Here is a 16,737-nt window from a genome sequence, read left to right as displayed (position 1 = left end):
TAACGGGCAAATTTTTCACATTAAGGGTGTGGAATGAGCTGCCAGAGGAAGTGGTGGAGGCTAGTACAATCACAACATTTAAAAGGCATCTGGATGGGTATGTGAATAGGAAGGGTTTGGAGGGATATGGGCCAAATGCTGGCAGGGTGGGACGAGATTAATTTAGGATATCTGATCTGAATGAACGAGTTGGACCAAAGGATCTGCTTCTGTGCTGTATATCACTAATGACTCTATAACGTACCTTAGAAAAGGTGTCTTAGACAGAAAAACCAGCAGAATCCGTCTGGCTGAGCAAAATGGTCACCACTGCTGGGAGTCCTAGCTCTCTGTACAACAGTGCTTACATTGAAGACCGCAGTGTGAAATGAGGCTCCAGGCTGGTGGGTTTGTACATCTCTCAATGTACTGAGCTGGACTAACCTCCCATCAGGATGGAAGGCTTTTCTCCCTATTGAAGGGAGTGCAACCACATAATTCAACAAAGCAACTTCCTGCCTACTATCAGCCAAGTGTTGGCGGGACGGGATAGCCTAGATGGTATCTTCCTGTTCTGTTCAGGGAGCCTCAGCAGCTGTGAGCAGCCAATACTGGGATTGTAGTGGGGGTGGGGAGTGACAGCAGGATCTAAAACAGTCTCTCTGCTACTGCTGGAGGTAGGGAATAGTTCATGGTGCAGGAAAGAGAGCGTTCAGACTCTCTGGGCCATCGAAATAAAGAGATGAGCTCAGTGTCAGAGAAATAACCAGAATGTCAAATCACTATCATTACTTTGAGAGGGAGTTGGGGGTGTGTTTTACAAACAGTTTCAGGTTATAACTCTGTCCCACTTCGCTCATTAGGACATCATTTTCCCATGATGCAACAGCTGTGTAGCAGCATAGTGGCTCAGGGGTTAGCACTGCTGCCTCCCAGCACTAGGGACCCAGGTTCAATTCCAGCCTTGGGTGACTGTGTGGGGTTTGCACATTCCCTTAGAGTTCCAGTTTCATCCCACAGTCCAAAAACGTTCAGGCAGAAATGTTAGTTATCACAAACACTCACTCAGGCACCAATTTCCAGGGATAAACTCCACAATATCAGTCGCAGTGAGGGAGTGGGACAGAGCTGAGAGGGGGAGGGGGGGCATGAAGAGTTTGTGTGCAGCAAAATTGCTATGTTAAGCCTATGGTACTGTGACATTTAGAATAAAGGAATTGAGGCATCTATTTCCATAGGTGGAATCAAATTGTAATGCAGAGGCTTTAAGTTGGAGCAGGGGTCAACGATATCAGAAATCTGTTTCTCACTAGGTTGGCAGCAAAATAAATATCTGGCATTTCGATAGCAGCTTCCCATCCTCAGGATATTCAGAAGCACCTTTAAAGTAATCTATTAGTTGTAGTGTTGTTTTGGAAGCAAACAAGTCAACTCGCCGAGAGAAGGATTCCACAAATACCACAAAAGCAGGCAGAGAACCTGGTCTTGTTGTTGGAGGGGACCCTTTAGCCCTGGCTAATGCTCAACAGATGCAGAGTTCAACACTTCATTCTAAAGAAGGCACCTCTCAATGCTGAAGCCCTCCGCAAACGAGTGGAAATAAAAATTCAGTTGATTTGGCCAATTCCTGGAGTGGGCTCACCCCATGATCACGTGTTAGAAATGTTGTCCATTCGTGAATCCTCCATGAAAAAAAATTATTCACAGGATGTGGGCATCTCTGTCTAGGCCAGCATTTATTATCCATCCTTAATTGCCCAGAGGGCAGGGGTCAACCACATTGTGGTGGGTCTGGAGTCACATGTAGACCAGAGCAGATAAGGATTGGCAGCTTCCTTCCCTGAAGGGTATTAGGTGAACCAGATGGGTTTTTTTTCCTGACAACAAATTCCTGATCATCATTAATTCCAGATTCTTTATTGAAATTCTAATTCCACCATCTGCTGTGGCAGGATTTGAACCCAGACATTACCTGGATCTCTGGATTAACAGTCCAGTGATGATACCACTAGACCATCACTTTGGGGAACTGCTCATGGGATCATGGGGAAAACGTTTCTTCTGATGTACTGCTGTACACACCATATAGCCCAGCTGCCCACCTTTAGGGAGGCGGTGCAAATCTTGCATTGGAAACTCAAGAGTCCCATTTTGCATATTTGAAACAAACTGTGTTGGATGAATCACGTCTTTGTCCAAAGGCGGTACCCACACAGACAAGCAGCACCCAACCATCCAGCTGGGCTTGGCAAAATGGGCACCGTTTGCCTTCCCCGTGCCCCACCTACACAAGGACCTTCCGGTCAAAGATCATCCAATTGCTCAATTTGTGGCTCACCCAAGAAAAAAAAAGAATCAAGAGGCATTAGCAGTAGAACTGATTTGCAATTTTATTAGCCTGTGTGCGACTACATAATGACTCACATTCAAGATATTCCATTACCGATAAAACTGTTAAGGAATGCTCCATTGTGTGAAAGAGGTTCCCCACAGATACACTGAACCAGAGAGAGTTAAAATAATCAAGTCACTTGTGCAAACTGAGAGTTCACCGCGTAACATGACAAAAAGCACAAACAGAAGCCTCATACTAACAAGTTCTGGTAAAAGCTCCTACACTGTAATAATTTCACTATTAACAAAACACCAGACATTAAGATTAAGCTAAAACATTGGTGCTTTCAACAGATCAATTACATAATCGCATGTCACGATAGTAACGTCCATAACAGACCAATTAACTGTTACGACCATTTGGGTAGAGCGTACTTCAGCAAATCAGTTACATTTGAAGACTAGTATTTTCGCCAGAAGAATACATCACGCCTATAAGTTAATAAATCTCAGCTACTGTTTAAATACGTCACCAGCATGCACAATATTGGAGCATAATAATCATATTACACTTGATAAGACGGCATAATAGGCAAGTGCGTTTTTTTTTAAAAAACACAAATAAGCTGCTTGAAGATCAATTCCCATTATTTGTCTTCGAAGAAATCTGCCTTTGATTCAGCCTGACCCAAAAAAGTTATCCCGTATTTCCAGTAACAGAGGGGGCGAAAGGGTAGTGGAACTAGTCCGTGGTGTAAAATGGCAGGTCCTTAGTAACCAATCGTCTGGGGTTTCTAAATTCTGATGAAAAGGTGCTTCAAAAATTTAAAAAAAAATACATTTGTCAACGGGTTTAAACAAAGACCTTGTCTGATAAATCTGCAAATTTCTTTAGCGGGTTGTTTCCTGTTGAAACAGATTGGAACCTCAAATTGTGAAGATGTTCTTTCAGGACTGTAGCCACAGTTATTTTAACTGGGGGCTGGGGGAGTTCAGGGACACATTTATAGATTATAAATTACTATTTTTTTGTTTTTCTTAAATAGGCAAACAAATAAAAAAATATTTTAATACTGCATTTCATTAACACTTGATTTTTTTTTAAGTTCCTTTTTAAACAATGAAAAGGTTACTGAAACCACAAGAGTAATTTTTTTGTTGTTTAAAATGTGCAGACCTCATCATTCAAGTTTTGCTTCAGTCTAGCTTTACGTTAAATGAAACAGCTCCACTTATTTAACTACAGGACAGTCCAGATGCCAGTGTGTGTGTGGCTCCCATTCTGTACCAGCACAGCCAAGTCTGACCTTCCGCTAGTGGTGTTTTGGCAAAATGTCGAAGAGGCGTCAACAAAGGGCGGAGAGTGAGGGGAGGGAGGGGGGTAACCAGGGGAGGCTCCCTCCCTCCCCACCCCGAGTGGAAATAAAAAGACTGCGGTCACAGCTGGAGCAGCCAGTTTCCCCCTTTAACCCCCACCCCCCCACCCAGCCCGGGACTTAATTGTTGCCCTCGCCACCTTCGTCGTCCTGCTGATCGCTCGTCCACAGCGTCAGGTTATCGCGGAGGAGTTGCATGATGAGGGTGGAGTCCTTGTAGGAGTCCTCATTGAGGGTGTCCAGCTCGGCAATGGCGTCGTCGAAGGCGGTCTTCGCCAGGTGACAGGCCTGTTCGGGGGCGTTCTGGATCTCATAGTAGAAGACCGAATAGTTGAGGGCCAGGCCCAGCCGAATGGGGTGCGTGGGCTGCATGTGCTCCTTGCTGATCTCGTGGGCCTCCCCGTAGGCCTTCTCCGAGGACTCTACCACCGTGGCACGTTTCTCCCCGGACGCCACCTCGGCGAGGTAGCGGTAATAGTCCCCCTTCATCTTCAGGTAGAAGACCTTGCTCTCGTGCTGCGTGTCGCTGCAGTTTTTGATCAGGTAATTGTCCAGGAGGTTGAGCACGTCTTGGCACACGGACTCCAGCTCCTTCTCTATCTTCTCTCTGTAGGCCCGCACCATCTCGATCTTCTTCTCGTTGCCGTCGGCCGAGGTCTTCTGCTCGATGCTGCTGATGACCCGCCAAGAGGAGCGCCGCGCCCCCACCACGTTTTTGTAGGCGACAGAGAGAAGGTTCCGTTCCTCGTTGGAGAGGGCTTCATTCAGTTCCGTTACCTGTCGGGCAAGATACAGGGAACGCCACGGTAAGTCAAAAGGAATGAGCAAAAACACACAATACCAGTGTTCTTACAACCAGGAAAAGCAGAAACAGATTCAAGGTAACTGGAGAAAGCAACAACCATTAAAAAAAAGGGACAGCAGACAAGATTAAGTAGTAACCTTATTGAGGTGTTCACAATTATGAACAATTTTGACTGGGTAATGGAGAAGATTCTGTTACTACATTGCTATGTCAGCACTTCGGGGTCAAAATTTCAGTGTCAACAAGAGAGCAAGGAGTGTAATGAAGAGAAATCTCTTCACTCGAGAGTTGTTAGGATTTGTAATGAGTTGTCTGGAGTCAGATTCCATGCGAGGTTTCAAAAGCGAGTTGGATATGTATGTGAAAGCGATGAAGTTAGAGGGTTACGGAGATAGAGCTGGAGTGTGGAACAAACTGGGTAGCTCTCTTAGGAGCCAGTACAGACAATGGGGCAAATGGCCTCATTCTATACTGTAAAATTCAAATGAATTTTATCCAAAGGAGGAGATCTGGAATGCACTGCCTGGAAAAATTGGAGAAGCAGGCCTAATCTTAATTGCCTGCAAAAGTGCAGAATAGTGGGGTTTGAATGGCAAACACTAGCACCAACTCTTGGACTGTATGCCATTCTCAACAACTCTTCTTACCCACTGAGTAAGCTGCTCAAATACACAATGCTGGAGAAACAAACAGTTAACATTTCCAATCTGTTAGGACTCCTCAGAACCAGGAAGAGAGAGTCATACCAAACTCTCAACGTGAACAGATTCTCTCTCCACGGCTGCTGCCAGACCTGCTGGGTTTCTCGGGCATTGTGTTTTGGATTTCCAGCATTTACCGAACGTTTCCTACGTTGCACTGCAGGAAAATGTACAACGGAAGTAGAAAACAATTAGAGGAACCGCTCAGCTCTTAGGGACACCCCTTTCTACTCAAACGGTATGACATGAACTCCTGCTAACTTCCATTAGTCACATCAAGCTAGAAACAAGAAGATAACTTTAATTCACAAAAGAAAAATGACAGGTAAACAATTAGGGGATAAAACAAAAATCCAATCTCTTGCTCAGAGGTCCTCACGTTGAGGTTCCAATACACGCACAGACTATTTGATCCCAGTGAATGGACCAAAGTAGCAGCTCTAATCCCACATGGCCCACATTTGTTTATCCCCTTTTCTTTAACACCCCCACACCCTTTAACCTATCCTCTGCTACGACAGTCAACCCTCACGGTAGATTCCATTGCCCCAAATCAGGACGGCGAGTAGCTTGGCGAAAAACTTGCAGGGAAAGGTATTCATATGTATCTGCTAGTGGTTAGTGGTCATGGGCTTGGAAGGTACTCCATGGATCCTTGGTGGATTTCTGCCGTGCATCTTGTAGATAGCACACACTGCTGTGAACATTGGTGATGGAGGGAGTGGATGATGAAGAGATTAACAGGCAGGAAGGAGGAAGCATTGAATCAATGGTAATTTACCACTTCGAGCACTCTTAATGACAGGCAACTAACTACAGGCAAACTGCTAAATGGTTATTTTGCCATTAAACAAAAACATTGCCATTCCACAGTGTACTCCCACTGACTTGCAGAATTGTTATTGGATATAATCTTTCACCTTTCCAATTACAGCGTGTACCCTTATGCGTGCAGACTAACAGTAAAGTTGTGTTTAGATTGTAATGAGCTAAAAAGACATTTTACAAAATCAGCACCGAAACAGTTCTGTAGTACATCAACAAAGCCGCAAGCCAGTCTGTCATCAGGTCTAGGACTTATTTCAACCGTTTGTTTTTTACACGCAGCCAACCACCGAGGAGGACATTACAACAAGGATGTAAAATGAGATGGATCTTGTACAGGACTGAAATCGGAAAGCTGGGGTTGAAAGCAACAACTGAAGAAACAGGCACTAGGGAAGATCGTGAGGAAGGAAGCCTCAAGTGGGAGGAGTGAGGTACACGTTCCAGACAACAACTAAAGCTGGACTCCGTTATTCGGCAATAAAACAGGTTGTGATGCCACAGCATTAATGAGGTGGGGGGGTGAGGGAAGAACAAGTGTGGGAATCTAAAAGGTGGAGAAGATAAAAAGGAACATGATCACGGATTTAATATCAATCGGAAAAACAGTTGAGTGAGGATATGACCACGGATTACACCCACCGTGCTGACATACACAGGCATAAAGTCAGATCCATCCAGCACGGAAACAGACCCTTTAGTCAAACCAGTCCATGCCGAACATAATCCCAAACTAAACTAGGCCCGCTTGCCTGCTCCTGGCCTATATCCTTCCAAACTTTTCCTACATGTCCTTATCCAAATGTCTACTAAAGAATTGCACCCACATCCACCACTTCCTCAGGAAGTTTATTCCACACGTGATTCACCCTGTGTAAAGTAAGTTGCCCGGGGATGGGGAAGTCCAGAACTAGAGGGCGTAGGTTCAGAGCGAGAGAGGAAAGAGTTAAAAAAGGGACCTAAGGGGCTTCTTTTTCACACAGAGGGTGGTACGTGTATGGAATGAGCTGCCAGAGGAAGTGGTGGATACTGGTACAATTACAGCATTTAAAAGGCATTTGGATGGGTATATCAATAGGAACGGTTTACAGAGATATGGGCCAAGTGCTGGCAGACGGGACTAGATTAGGTTGTCTACTTGGCATGGACAAGTGGGACTGAATAAGCAAATCTGTCTCAGCCTTGGATATATAGCATAGCCCTCTGCAGTAGGAATTCCTCAGATTCGCTACCTGCTGAGGGAGTGAATGGTCTATTTCCATGCTGTATATCTCTATGCCTATGTCTTTTTTAAATCTCTCTCTCCTCTCACCTTAAAAATGTGCCTCCTATTTTTTGAAACTCCCCCATCTTAGGGAAAGACACCTACCATAACTTTTTTAAAAAAATCAAGTAGGGGATTTGACAGGGTACACTTGCAAAGCTTGTTTTCCCTTCTGGCAGAGTCTCAGAACCGATGGGTATAATCTCAGAAAAATGGATTGCCCATTTAAGATAGAGATAATTTTCCCTCAGCAGGTAGCGAATCTGTGGAATTCCTACTGCAGAGGGCTATGCTATATATCCAAGGCTGAGACAGATTCGCTTAATCAGCAAGGAATCAAGAGTTACAAGGAAAAAGGCAGGAAAGGAGTGAGGGATTCTCAGATCACCCACAATCTCATTGGCTGGCGGACTAGACTCATTCAGTTGAATGGTCTACTTATGCTCCAATGCCAGAGATAGAACCTTCGCGTTAGAATTTCCCAATGACAGGAAACCCATGTCAGGAGAATCAAGCAGAGTTGAAGAGTTTGACATTGGTCATGAGATGGTTGGAGGATTTGAGCTTACAGCCGAGGAATGCAACAATCTGCAAGCCCTCTTCTGATTCGACGAGGGAAGAACATTGATTTGAACCACAGGAGTCAGTGAAAGCTGAAAAATTTAGCGGCAGTTTTTCGAATATTAAACTGGGGCAAGGTCCATTCTGAAATGATGCTTGAATTCTTCAGAGAGGTCTTGCTTTAGCAGCCCGCCTTACAAAACGCGCCTGTTTCAATTTCAAATGGATCACTAAATATCAATGAAACTCAAATTCTTGCTTTGCTTTACAGTGTTTAAAGTCCTATGTTAGACATGTAACGTAGCCTTACAGCAACACGCAAGCCTGATCAAATTCCAGTTGTCAGATGCCTGATGGGTCAACCAGTGTTTACGCAGATGGTAACATACCACTTTCAGAACCCTGGTGTGCGAGCTCATTACCAATCCTGCAGCTGACGTCAACGCTACTCAGAGACACGAGAACAGCAGAACAGTTTAACCACATCCTCAACTCAGCCTTCATTCATGAGTGAGGGAGCAAATCAGACGTGACCATTGGAGCTTCTTTAAGAGTTAGAGCTGACAAATACACTCCTGAGTCACAACCATACAAGTCTTCATGTTGCAGATTTAAGAAATGTTAAGAATATTTCCACTTTAAAAATCAGCAACATGTAAAACAAACTTCTCACTTCTCTAAAAAAAAATGCTCTTTCAAAGTGAAAGCAGCAACAGACCTGTCACATTGGAATACTTCAAAGCTTAGTGTTAATTCTCTGCATCTTCCATAGCTGTAAAGTATTCTGCACTCCATTCTATTACCCGAATGTACTTATGTAAGGTATGATTTATTTGGTTAGCACACAAAACAATACATTTCACCATCTCGGTACATGTGCCAATAAGACAAGTCAAACAAAATCTCAATCTTCATGAGACACGTTTAGAACTTGATTAACCCTTCAATAACAATTTTAAGAAGGTGCGAGAATTGAAAGCGTCTGGGCAAATGGGAGACAGGAACGGACCTCAAATTAAGTAACTTGTCGGAGGGAAGAATGGTTCACTTGAAATTAACCGGCAGCCATTTCACTTTGGTTACAATGAAGCCAGGCTGCGAAAGCTGGCCCTCCAAGAACAACAAGACATTATAGAGGAGTCTTGGCTAATGGGAAACAGGAAGCAGAGAAACTGTTCTGGTGGAAGTCTCTAGTAATCATCAAGTATCAGTAACTGCAGATTTAGTTACATTTTGGTACAACAGACAGGAATAGGCTTGTATAATGGTATTTGCAGATACATTCTATTTTGCTCAAAAAGCACACAATCTTTAAGGTGTCGGTTTGCTCGCTGAGCTGTAGGTTTGATATCCAGACCTTTCATTACCTGGCTAGGTAACATCATCAGTGGCGACCTCCAAATGAAGGGAAGCTGTTGTCTCCTGCTTTCTATTTATATCTTTCTCCTGGATGGGGTTCCTGGGGTTTGTGGTGATGTCATTTCCTGTTCATTTTCTGAGGGGTTGATAGATTGTATCTAGATCTATGTGTTTGTTTATGGCGTTGTGGTTGGAGTGCCAGGCCTCTAGGAATTCTCCGGCATGTCTTTGCTTAGCCTGCCCAATGATAGATGTATTGTCCCAGTCGAAATGGTGGGTTTTTTTCAACCGTGTGTAGGGCTATGAGGGAGAGAGGGTCGTGTCTTTTTGTGGCTAGCTGGTGTTCGTGTATCCTGGTGGCTAACTTTCTTCCTGTTTGTCCTACGTAGTGTTTGTGGCAGTCCTTGCATGGAATTTTGTCGATGATGTTGGTTTTTGTCCATGGGTTGTACTGGGTCTTTTAAGTTTGTTAGTTTTTGTTTGAGAGTGTTGGTGGGGTTTGTGCTACTAGGATTCCGAGGGGTCTCAGTAGTCTGGCTGTCATTTCTGAAACTTCTTTGATGTATGGTAAGGTGGTTAGGGTTTCTGGCTGTGTTTGGTCTGCTTGTCGTGGTTTGTTCTTGAGGAATCTGTGCACTGTATTTTTTGAGTATCCGTTCGTCTTGAATAAGTTGTATAGGTGGTTCTCCTCTGTTTTCCGAAGTCTGTCTGTGCTGCAGAGCCACCTCACACTACAGCACAGACGGACTTCAGAAAACAGAGGAGAAGCACCTATACAACTTATTCAAGAAGAACGGATACTCAAAAAAATAGAGTCCGCAGATTCCTCAAGAACAAACCACCACAAGCAGACCAAACACAGCCAGAAACCCTAACCGCCTTACCATACATCAAAGAAGTTTCAGAAATGACAGCCAGACTACTGAGACCCCTTGGAATCCTAGTAACACACAAACCCACCAACACTCTCAAACAAAAACTAACAAACTTAAAAGACCCAGTACAACCCATGGACAAAACCAACGTCATCTACAAAATTTCATGCAAGGACTGCCACAAACACTATGTAGGATAGGCCCTCTCCCCCACGTAGCCCTAAACACGGATGAAAAAAACCATCAGTTCGACTGGGACAACACATCTATCCTGGGACAGGCTAAGCAAAGACATGTCAGAGAATTCCTAGAGGCCTGGCACTCCAACCACAACGCCATAAACAAGCACATAGATCAAGATGCCATCTATCAACCTCTCAGAAAACTAACAGGAAATGACATCACCACAAACTCCAGGAACCCCATCCAGGACAAACATATAAATAGAAAGCAGGAGACAACAACTTCACTTCACTTGGAGGTCACCACTGATGATGTTACCTAGCCAGGTAATGAAACTTCTGGATATCAAACCTACAGCTCAGCGAGCAAACCTACACCCTACACCTCAACCTGAGCCACAAACCTTCACAAATCTTGCAAAAGCACACAATCTGCAGACAGTCAATCCGTGTAACATTTTATAAATTCCTACTTTGGAAATAGAACCAGTCTGTCTCAAGATTGGGATAAAGACAGACTCTAACCTCCCACCTTTAACGTATTGTCTGAGCGGAGATGTCACCTTTTCATAAAACCTTAAGTTATCTTGAGCATGTGACTTAGTAATTGTTCTTGGATTTACATATTAATGAACCAGAACCTGCAACCCATTCTAAAAGATGGGAGACTTACCAGCCATCTAGGTTTGTTCATTATATTGTTTCAGTTGCATGACACTAATCTTTTGCTATAACTTCTGCGTCTTATGATCCTGTCCACCCTCCCCCAAGTTACCCAATGAAGGAGCAGTGCTCTGAAAAGTAGTGCTTCCAAATAAACCTGTTGGATTATAACCTGGTGTTGTGTGATTTTTAACTTTCACCCCAGTCCAACACTGACACCTCCACATCATATACAATTAATGGTAGGGTCTTGGATAGTGTTGTAGAACAGAGGGAGTGAAGGGTTCAGGTACATAATTTTGAAGTTTGTATCACATATACACAGGGTGGTTAAAAAGGTGATTTGCATGTTTGCCTTCATTGCTGAGTCCTTTGAGTGTGTCACGTTGACTATGTTGGGATATCATGTAAGGCCTCTTGCAGAGTACTGTATTCAGTTCTGGTCACCCTGTTAGAGGAAGGATATTATTAAGCTACGGAAGGTTCAGAGATTTACCAGGATGTTGTGAGTATAGAAGGTTTGATTTATAACAAAAGGCTGAGACTTTGTTTTGCCCACTGAACCGAAAGAGATTGAGGTGACCTTACAGATTTCCAAAATCATGAGGGGTTATAGATAGGGTTAATGACAGCTGCCTTGTCCCTAGGATGGAGGATTTCAAGGCTTGGGGGCACATTTTTAAAGTGAGAGTAATTTTAAAAAGACATGCGGAGCAATTTCTTTTTAAAAAGCAGAGGGTGGTTCACGCGTGGAATGAACTTCCTCAGGAAGTGGTGTACGCGGGGTGCAGTTACAACGTTTAAAAAGACACTTAGATAAATATGAATAGGAAAGGTTTGGAGGGCTACAGGTCAGAGTCAGGAAGGTGGGAGTAGTTTAGTTTGGGGTTATGTTCAGCATGGACTAGTTGGACCGAAGGGTCTGTTTCCATGCTGTATGACTCCATGAGTCACAAAAAAAACTCCTTTTTTCTTTATCAAATCCAAAAGACTAGCTGTGCCCATCTGTACAGGCAAACAGGTAGTTTGACTACAAAAGCAATTGCAGATGTTGAATCAGACTTTTAAAAGTGTCAACCATCTCACTCTAGAAAGGGAAACTCAAAAGTAGTAACAGGCCTGCAACAGTCTTGGAAACTAATCTTAATTGAAAAAGATAAAAATAACAGGGTAAAAATGGTCACTGACTGAAATAGCTACAGTAATGTTGCAACAAACATGTGGCAGGCTTCGTTTAAAATTAAAGCTCCACGATTTTAAGTTTAAGCCCTCAAAAATGTAAAAAGGGAGCTGTATATTAGCGTATACAAATTCTGAGTTCATTCTGAGAGGAGAAATAAGCCAGAGTTCAGCTCAGTCTATGAGAGAGCAAGGAATTCCTTGCAAGAATAAAGGATGCATCCACTATCCATCTGCACAGGAGAAAAAAAAACTTCCCATTTGATCAGAGGAATCTCATCCATGTCCAACAACTGTGAGATCTGAACCAGAGTCTGAAGTGCTCAGTGTAACATCTCAACCAAGACTGGCTGCCAAAAAGTGGAGTCTGAATGAAAAAAGGAGAGAATGTGGAGTTTAACGCTACATTTGTGGATCTAACCAGGTGACAGTCGATTCCAGCACATTTCGCAGGCATCTCAAGACCAGCACAGCCACTGACCCATTCCCAGTCACCAATGAACTGAGCATAGTGCCACACTCTTCAGTCTTTTGTCCTGCTTGCTTTCCATTGGATGCTATCTGCTGCCCAATCTGAGCCGACTCCAGGCGAGGACCCAAGATTCCCAGAGATGTTCGTCGTTGATTTCCTTCCGTTCTTAGCAGGAGTCATACTGGACTCAAAACGTCAATGGTTTCTCTCTCCACAGACGCTACCAGACCTGCTGAGTTTCTCCAGCATTGTGTTCCCAGCAGTATTTTGCCTTTAGTCTTCATGGTTTATGGAATCAGGTGAACCTCTGACTTTAAAAGTCATCGTTTGGAGGTGTTAACCTGGGCTAAATTGGGAAAGCCCTCTTTATATTGGTCAGCCAGGGGAGACAGAATCTCCTCAGTCCAAGGGACTGACTCTGAGCTGGCTGGCCAGAGCTGATGTACTGTGCACGAGTAAATAAAGGGCGACTTGGTGTTGGGACTGTGCAGTTATTGCAGTTTCCTGTGCGTCAAAGACAGTGTATGGGCTGCCAGTTCAGAGGCAGATGTGTAACATGAACATGTTTTGTAATGTGTGGGGACAATCTCAGCACGAAGAGGTGAAGCAATCAAACTGCTCGCTCTAGGGAAGCCCATGCAGAGTCGAACATTTGAGTCCCTGACCGGAACCAGTCAGTCACAGAACAGAACAATACAGCGCAGAACAGGCCCTTCGGCCCGCGATGTTGCGCCAACCTGTGAACTATTCTCAGCTCGCCCCCCTACACTATTCCATCGTCATTATTGTGCTTATCCAAGGACTGTTTAAATCTCCCTAATGTGGCCGAGTTGACTACATTAGCAGGTAGGGCATTCCACGCCCTTAACACTGAGTAAAGAACCTGCCTCTGACATCTGTTTTAAATCTATCACCCCTCAATTGTAGTTATGTCCCCTTGTACAAGCTGACATTATCATCCTAGGAAAAAGACTTTCACAGTCTATCCTACCTAAACCTCTGATCATCTTGTATGTCTCTATCAAATCCCCTCTTAGCCTTCTTCCTTCCAATGAGAACAGACGAAAGTCTCTCAGCCTGTCTTCAGAAGACCCTCCCTCCAGACCAGGCAACATCCTGGTAAGTCTCCTCTGCACCTTTTCCAATGCTTCCACATCCATCCCAAAATATGGCGACCAGAACTGTACACAATATTCCAAGTGAGGCCACACCAGCATTTTGTATAGTTGCAGCATGACATCACGGCTCCAGAACTCAATCCCTCTCCTAATGAAACCTAGCACACTGTATGCCTTCTTAACAGCACTATCAACCTGGGTGGCAACTTTCAGGGATGTACATAGTCTCCAAGATCCCTCTGCACATCCACACTGCCAAGAATCTTTCCATTGACCCAGTACTCTGCCTTCCCATTATTCTTCCCAAAGTGAATCACCTCACATTTAGCTGCATTTAACTCCATTTGCCACCTTTCAGCCCAATTCTGCAGTTTATCTAAGTCCCCCCGCAACCGGTAACATTCTTCCAAACTGTCCACTACTCCACCGACTTTAGTGTCATCTGCAAATTTACTAATCCATCGACCTATGCCTGTGTCTAAGTCACTTATAAAAATGACAAACAGCAGTGGTCCCAAATAGATCATTGTGGCACACCACTAGTAACTGGACTCCAGGCTGAATTTTCCCATCAACCACCACTTTCAGAAAGCCAGTTTCTAATCCAAACTGCTAAATCACCCTCAATCCCATGCCTCTGCATTTTCTCCAACAGCCTACCATATGGAACCTTATCAAAGGCTTTTCTGAAGTCCATGTATACCACATCAACTGCCCTACCCTCATCTACATGCATGTCACTATCTCAAAAACTCAGTTGAGGTTTGAGAGACACGACCTGCCCTTGACGAATCCATGTTGACTATCTCCGATCAAATTGTTGCTTGCTAAATGATTACAAATCCTATCTCTTTTAATCCTTTCCAAAATTTTTCCTACAACAGATGTAAAACTCACTGGTTTATAATTACCTGGGTCATCTCTATTACCCTTCTTGAACAAGGGCACAACATTTGCAATCCTCCAGTCCTCTGGTACTAAACCTACAGACAATGACTCAAATATCAAAGCCAAAGGCTCTGCTATCTCCTCCCTAGCTTCCCAGAGAATCCTCGGATAAATCTCATCCGGCCCAGGGGACTTGTCTACCTTCCCTCTTTCTAGAATTGATAACACCTGTGCGTAACTAACCTCGATCCTTTCCTGTCCAATATCTTGTACTTCATTCTTCTCCTCTACAATTTTCTCCTTTTCCTGAGTGAAAATCGATGATTAATGTTCGTTTAGCACCTCTCCGATCTCTACAGGGTCCACACAACTTCCCACTTCTGTCTTTGACTGGCCCTATTTCTATCCTAGTCATCCTTTTAATTCCTCACTTACCTATAGAAAGTTCTCCTTTATTCTATGTGCTAAAGACTGCTCGTGCCATCTCTTTGCTCTTAACTCTCTCCTTAAATCCTTCTTGGCTGATCTGTAACTCTCCATCGCCTCATCTGAACCATCTTGCCTCACCAACACATAAGCCTCTTTCTTTGGCTTAATAAGAGACACAGCTTCTGTAGTAAACCACAGATCCTTTACTTTATCACTTTCTCCCTGCCTGACAGGGACATACCTATCAAGAACAAGCAATATCTGTTCCTTAAACCAACTCCACATTGACTGTCCCCATGGCCTGTATTTTGCTAACCCATTCTATGCATCCTAGTTCTTGCCTAATCGCATTAGAATTGCCCTTGCCCCATCGATAACTCAACCTGTGGCATGTATCTATCCCTTTTTATCACTAAACTAAATGTAACTGAATTATGGCCACTCTCTCCAAAGTGCTCACCTGCCACTAAATCAAACACCTGGCCTGGTTCATTACCAAGCACCAGATCTAGTGTGGCCTCCCCTCTTGTTGGCCCTTCGACATACTGTGTCAGGAAACCCTCCTGTACACATTGGACAAAAACTGATCCATCCAACATACTAGAGTTATAGCATTTCCAATCAATGTTGGGGAAGTTAAAGTCCCCCATAATGACCACCCCATTATAGCTGTTCCTTTCACACCTATTCAGAATACTTTTGCCAATCCTCCCTTCCACCTTCCTGGAACTCTGTGGAGACCTAAAGAAATCTCCAAGCAGTGTGACCTCTCCTCTCCTGTATCTAACCTCAGCCCACACTACCTCACTAGACGAGTCCTCGTCAAAAGTTCTATAAGGCCACTGTTATACTATCCTTGACTAGCAAGGCCACACCTCCCCCTCTTTAACCCCCTTGCTTGTTCTTAATGAAAGATCCAAACCTTGGAAACTGCAACATCCATTCTTCACCCTGCTCTATCCATGTCTCCAAAATGACCTCAATATCGAAGTCCCAGGTACCTATCCATGCTGCAAGCTAGATTAGATTACTTACAGTGTGGAAACTGGCCCTTCGGCCCAACAAGTCCACACCGACCCGCCGAAGCGCAACCCACCCATACCCCTACATTTACCTCTTACCTAACACTATGGGCAATTCAGCATGGCCAATTCACCTGACCCGCACATTTTTGGACTGTGGGAGGAAACCCACGCAGACACAGGAAGAATGTGCAAACTCCACACAGTCGCCTGAGGAGGGAACTGAACCCTGGTCTCTGGCGCTGTGAGGCAGCAGTGCTAACCACTGTGCCACCGTGCCGCCCACAAAGCTCATCTACCTTATTTCAGAAACTCCTGCTATTGAAGTAGACACACTTCAAACCAGGTTGCTGTCTGCCAGCACATTCTTGTGACCCTGAAATCCTGTCCCTGTCCTCACTACTCTCATCCTCCTGTGCACTGCAACTACACCTCAGGTTCCCATCCCCCTGCTGAGCTAGTTTAAACCCACCCGAATAGCACCAGCAAATTTCCCATCCAGGGTACTAGTACCCCTCTGGTTCAAGTGAAGACCAGCCTGTTTGTATAGGCCCCGCCTTCCCCAGAATGAGCCTCAATTATCCAAGTACCTGAAACCCTCCCTCCTGCACCATTCTTGCAGCCACGTGTTCAGCTGGTATCTCTTTTTATCCCTAATGTCAGAAGTTCACCTCCTTCAGCAGTACATTCACTCCCTCAAACTCT

General features: G+C 44.3%; 1 protein-coding gene across 1 annotated transcript in view; it reads right to left on the bottom strand.

The window, feature by feature from the left end:
* Positions 1-2,351: 2,351 nt before the first annotated feature.
* Positions 2,352-16,737, bottom strand: part of LOC132830603 (14-3-3 protein gamma-B) — a 79,418-nt gene continuing 65,032 nt past the window's right edge. The window contains exon 2 of the mRNA XM_060848465.1: positions 2,352-4,466. Coding sequence (XP_060704448.1) covers positions 3,810-4,466 — 657 coding nt within the window. The 3' untranslated portion in view covers positions 2,352-3,809. The remainder of the gene's footprint in view (positions 4,467-16,737) is intronic.

This window comes from Hemiscyllium ocellatum, chromosome 31 (genome assembly GCF_020745735.1).
Source record: "Hemiscyllium ocellatum isolate sHemOce1 chromosome 31, sHemOce1.pat.X.cur, whole genome shotgun sequence".
NCBI classification, from domain to species: domain Eukaryota; kingdom Metazoa; phylum Chordata; class Chondrichthyes; order Orectolobiformes; family Hemiscylliidae; genus Hemiscyllium; species Hemiscyllium ocellatum.
This window is presented reverse-complemented; position numbering and strand designations above follow the sequence as displayed.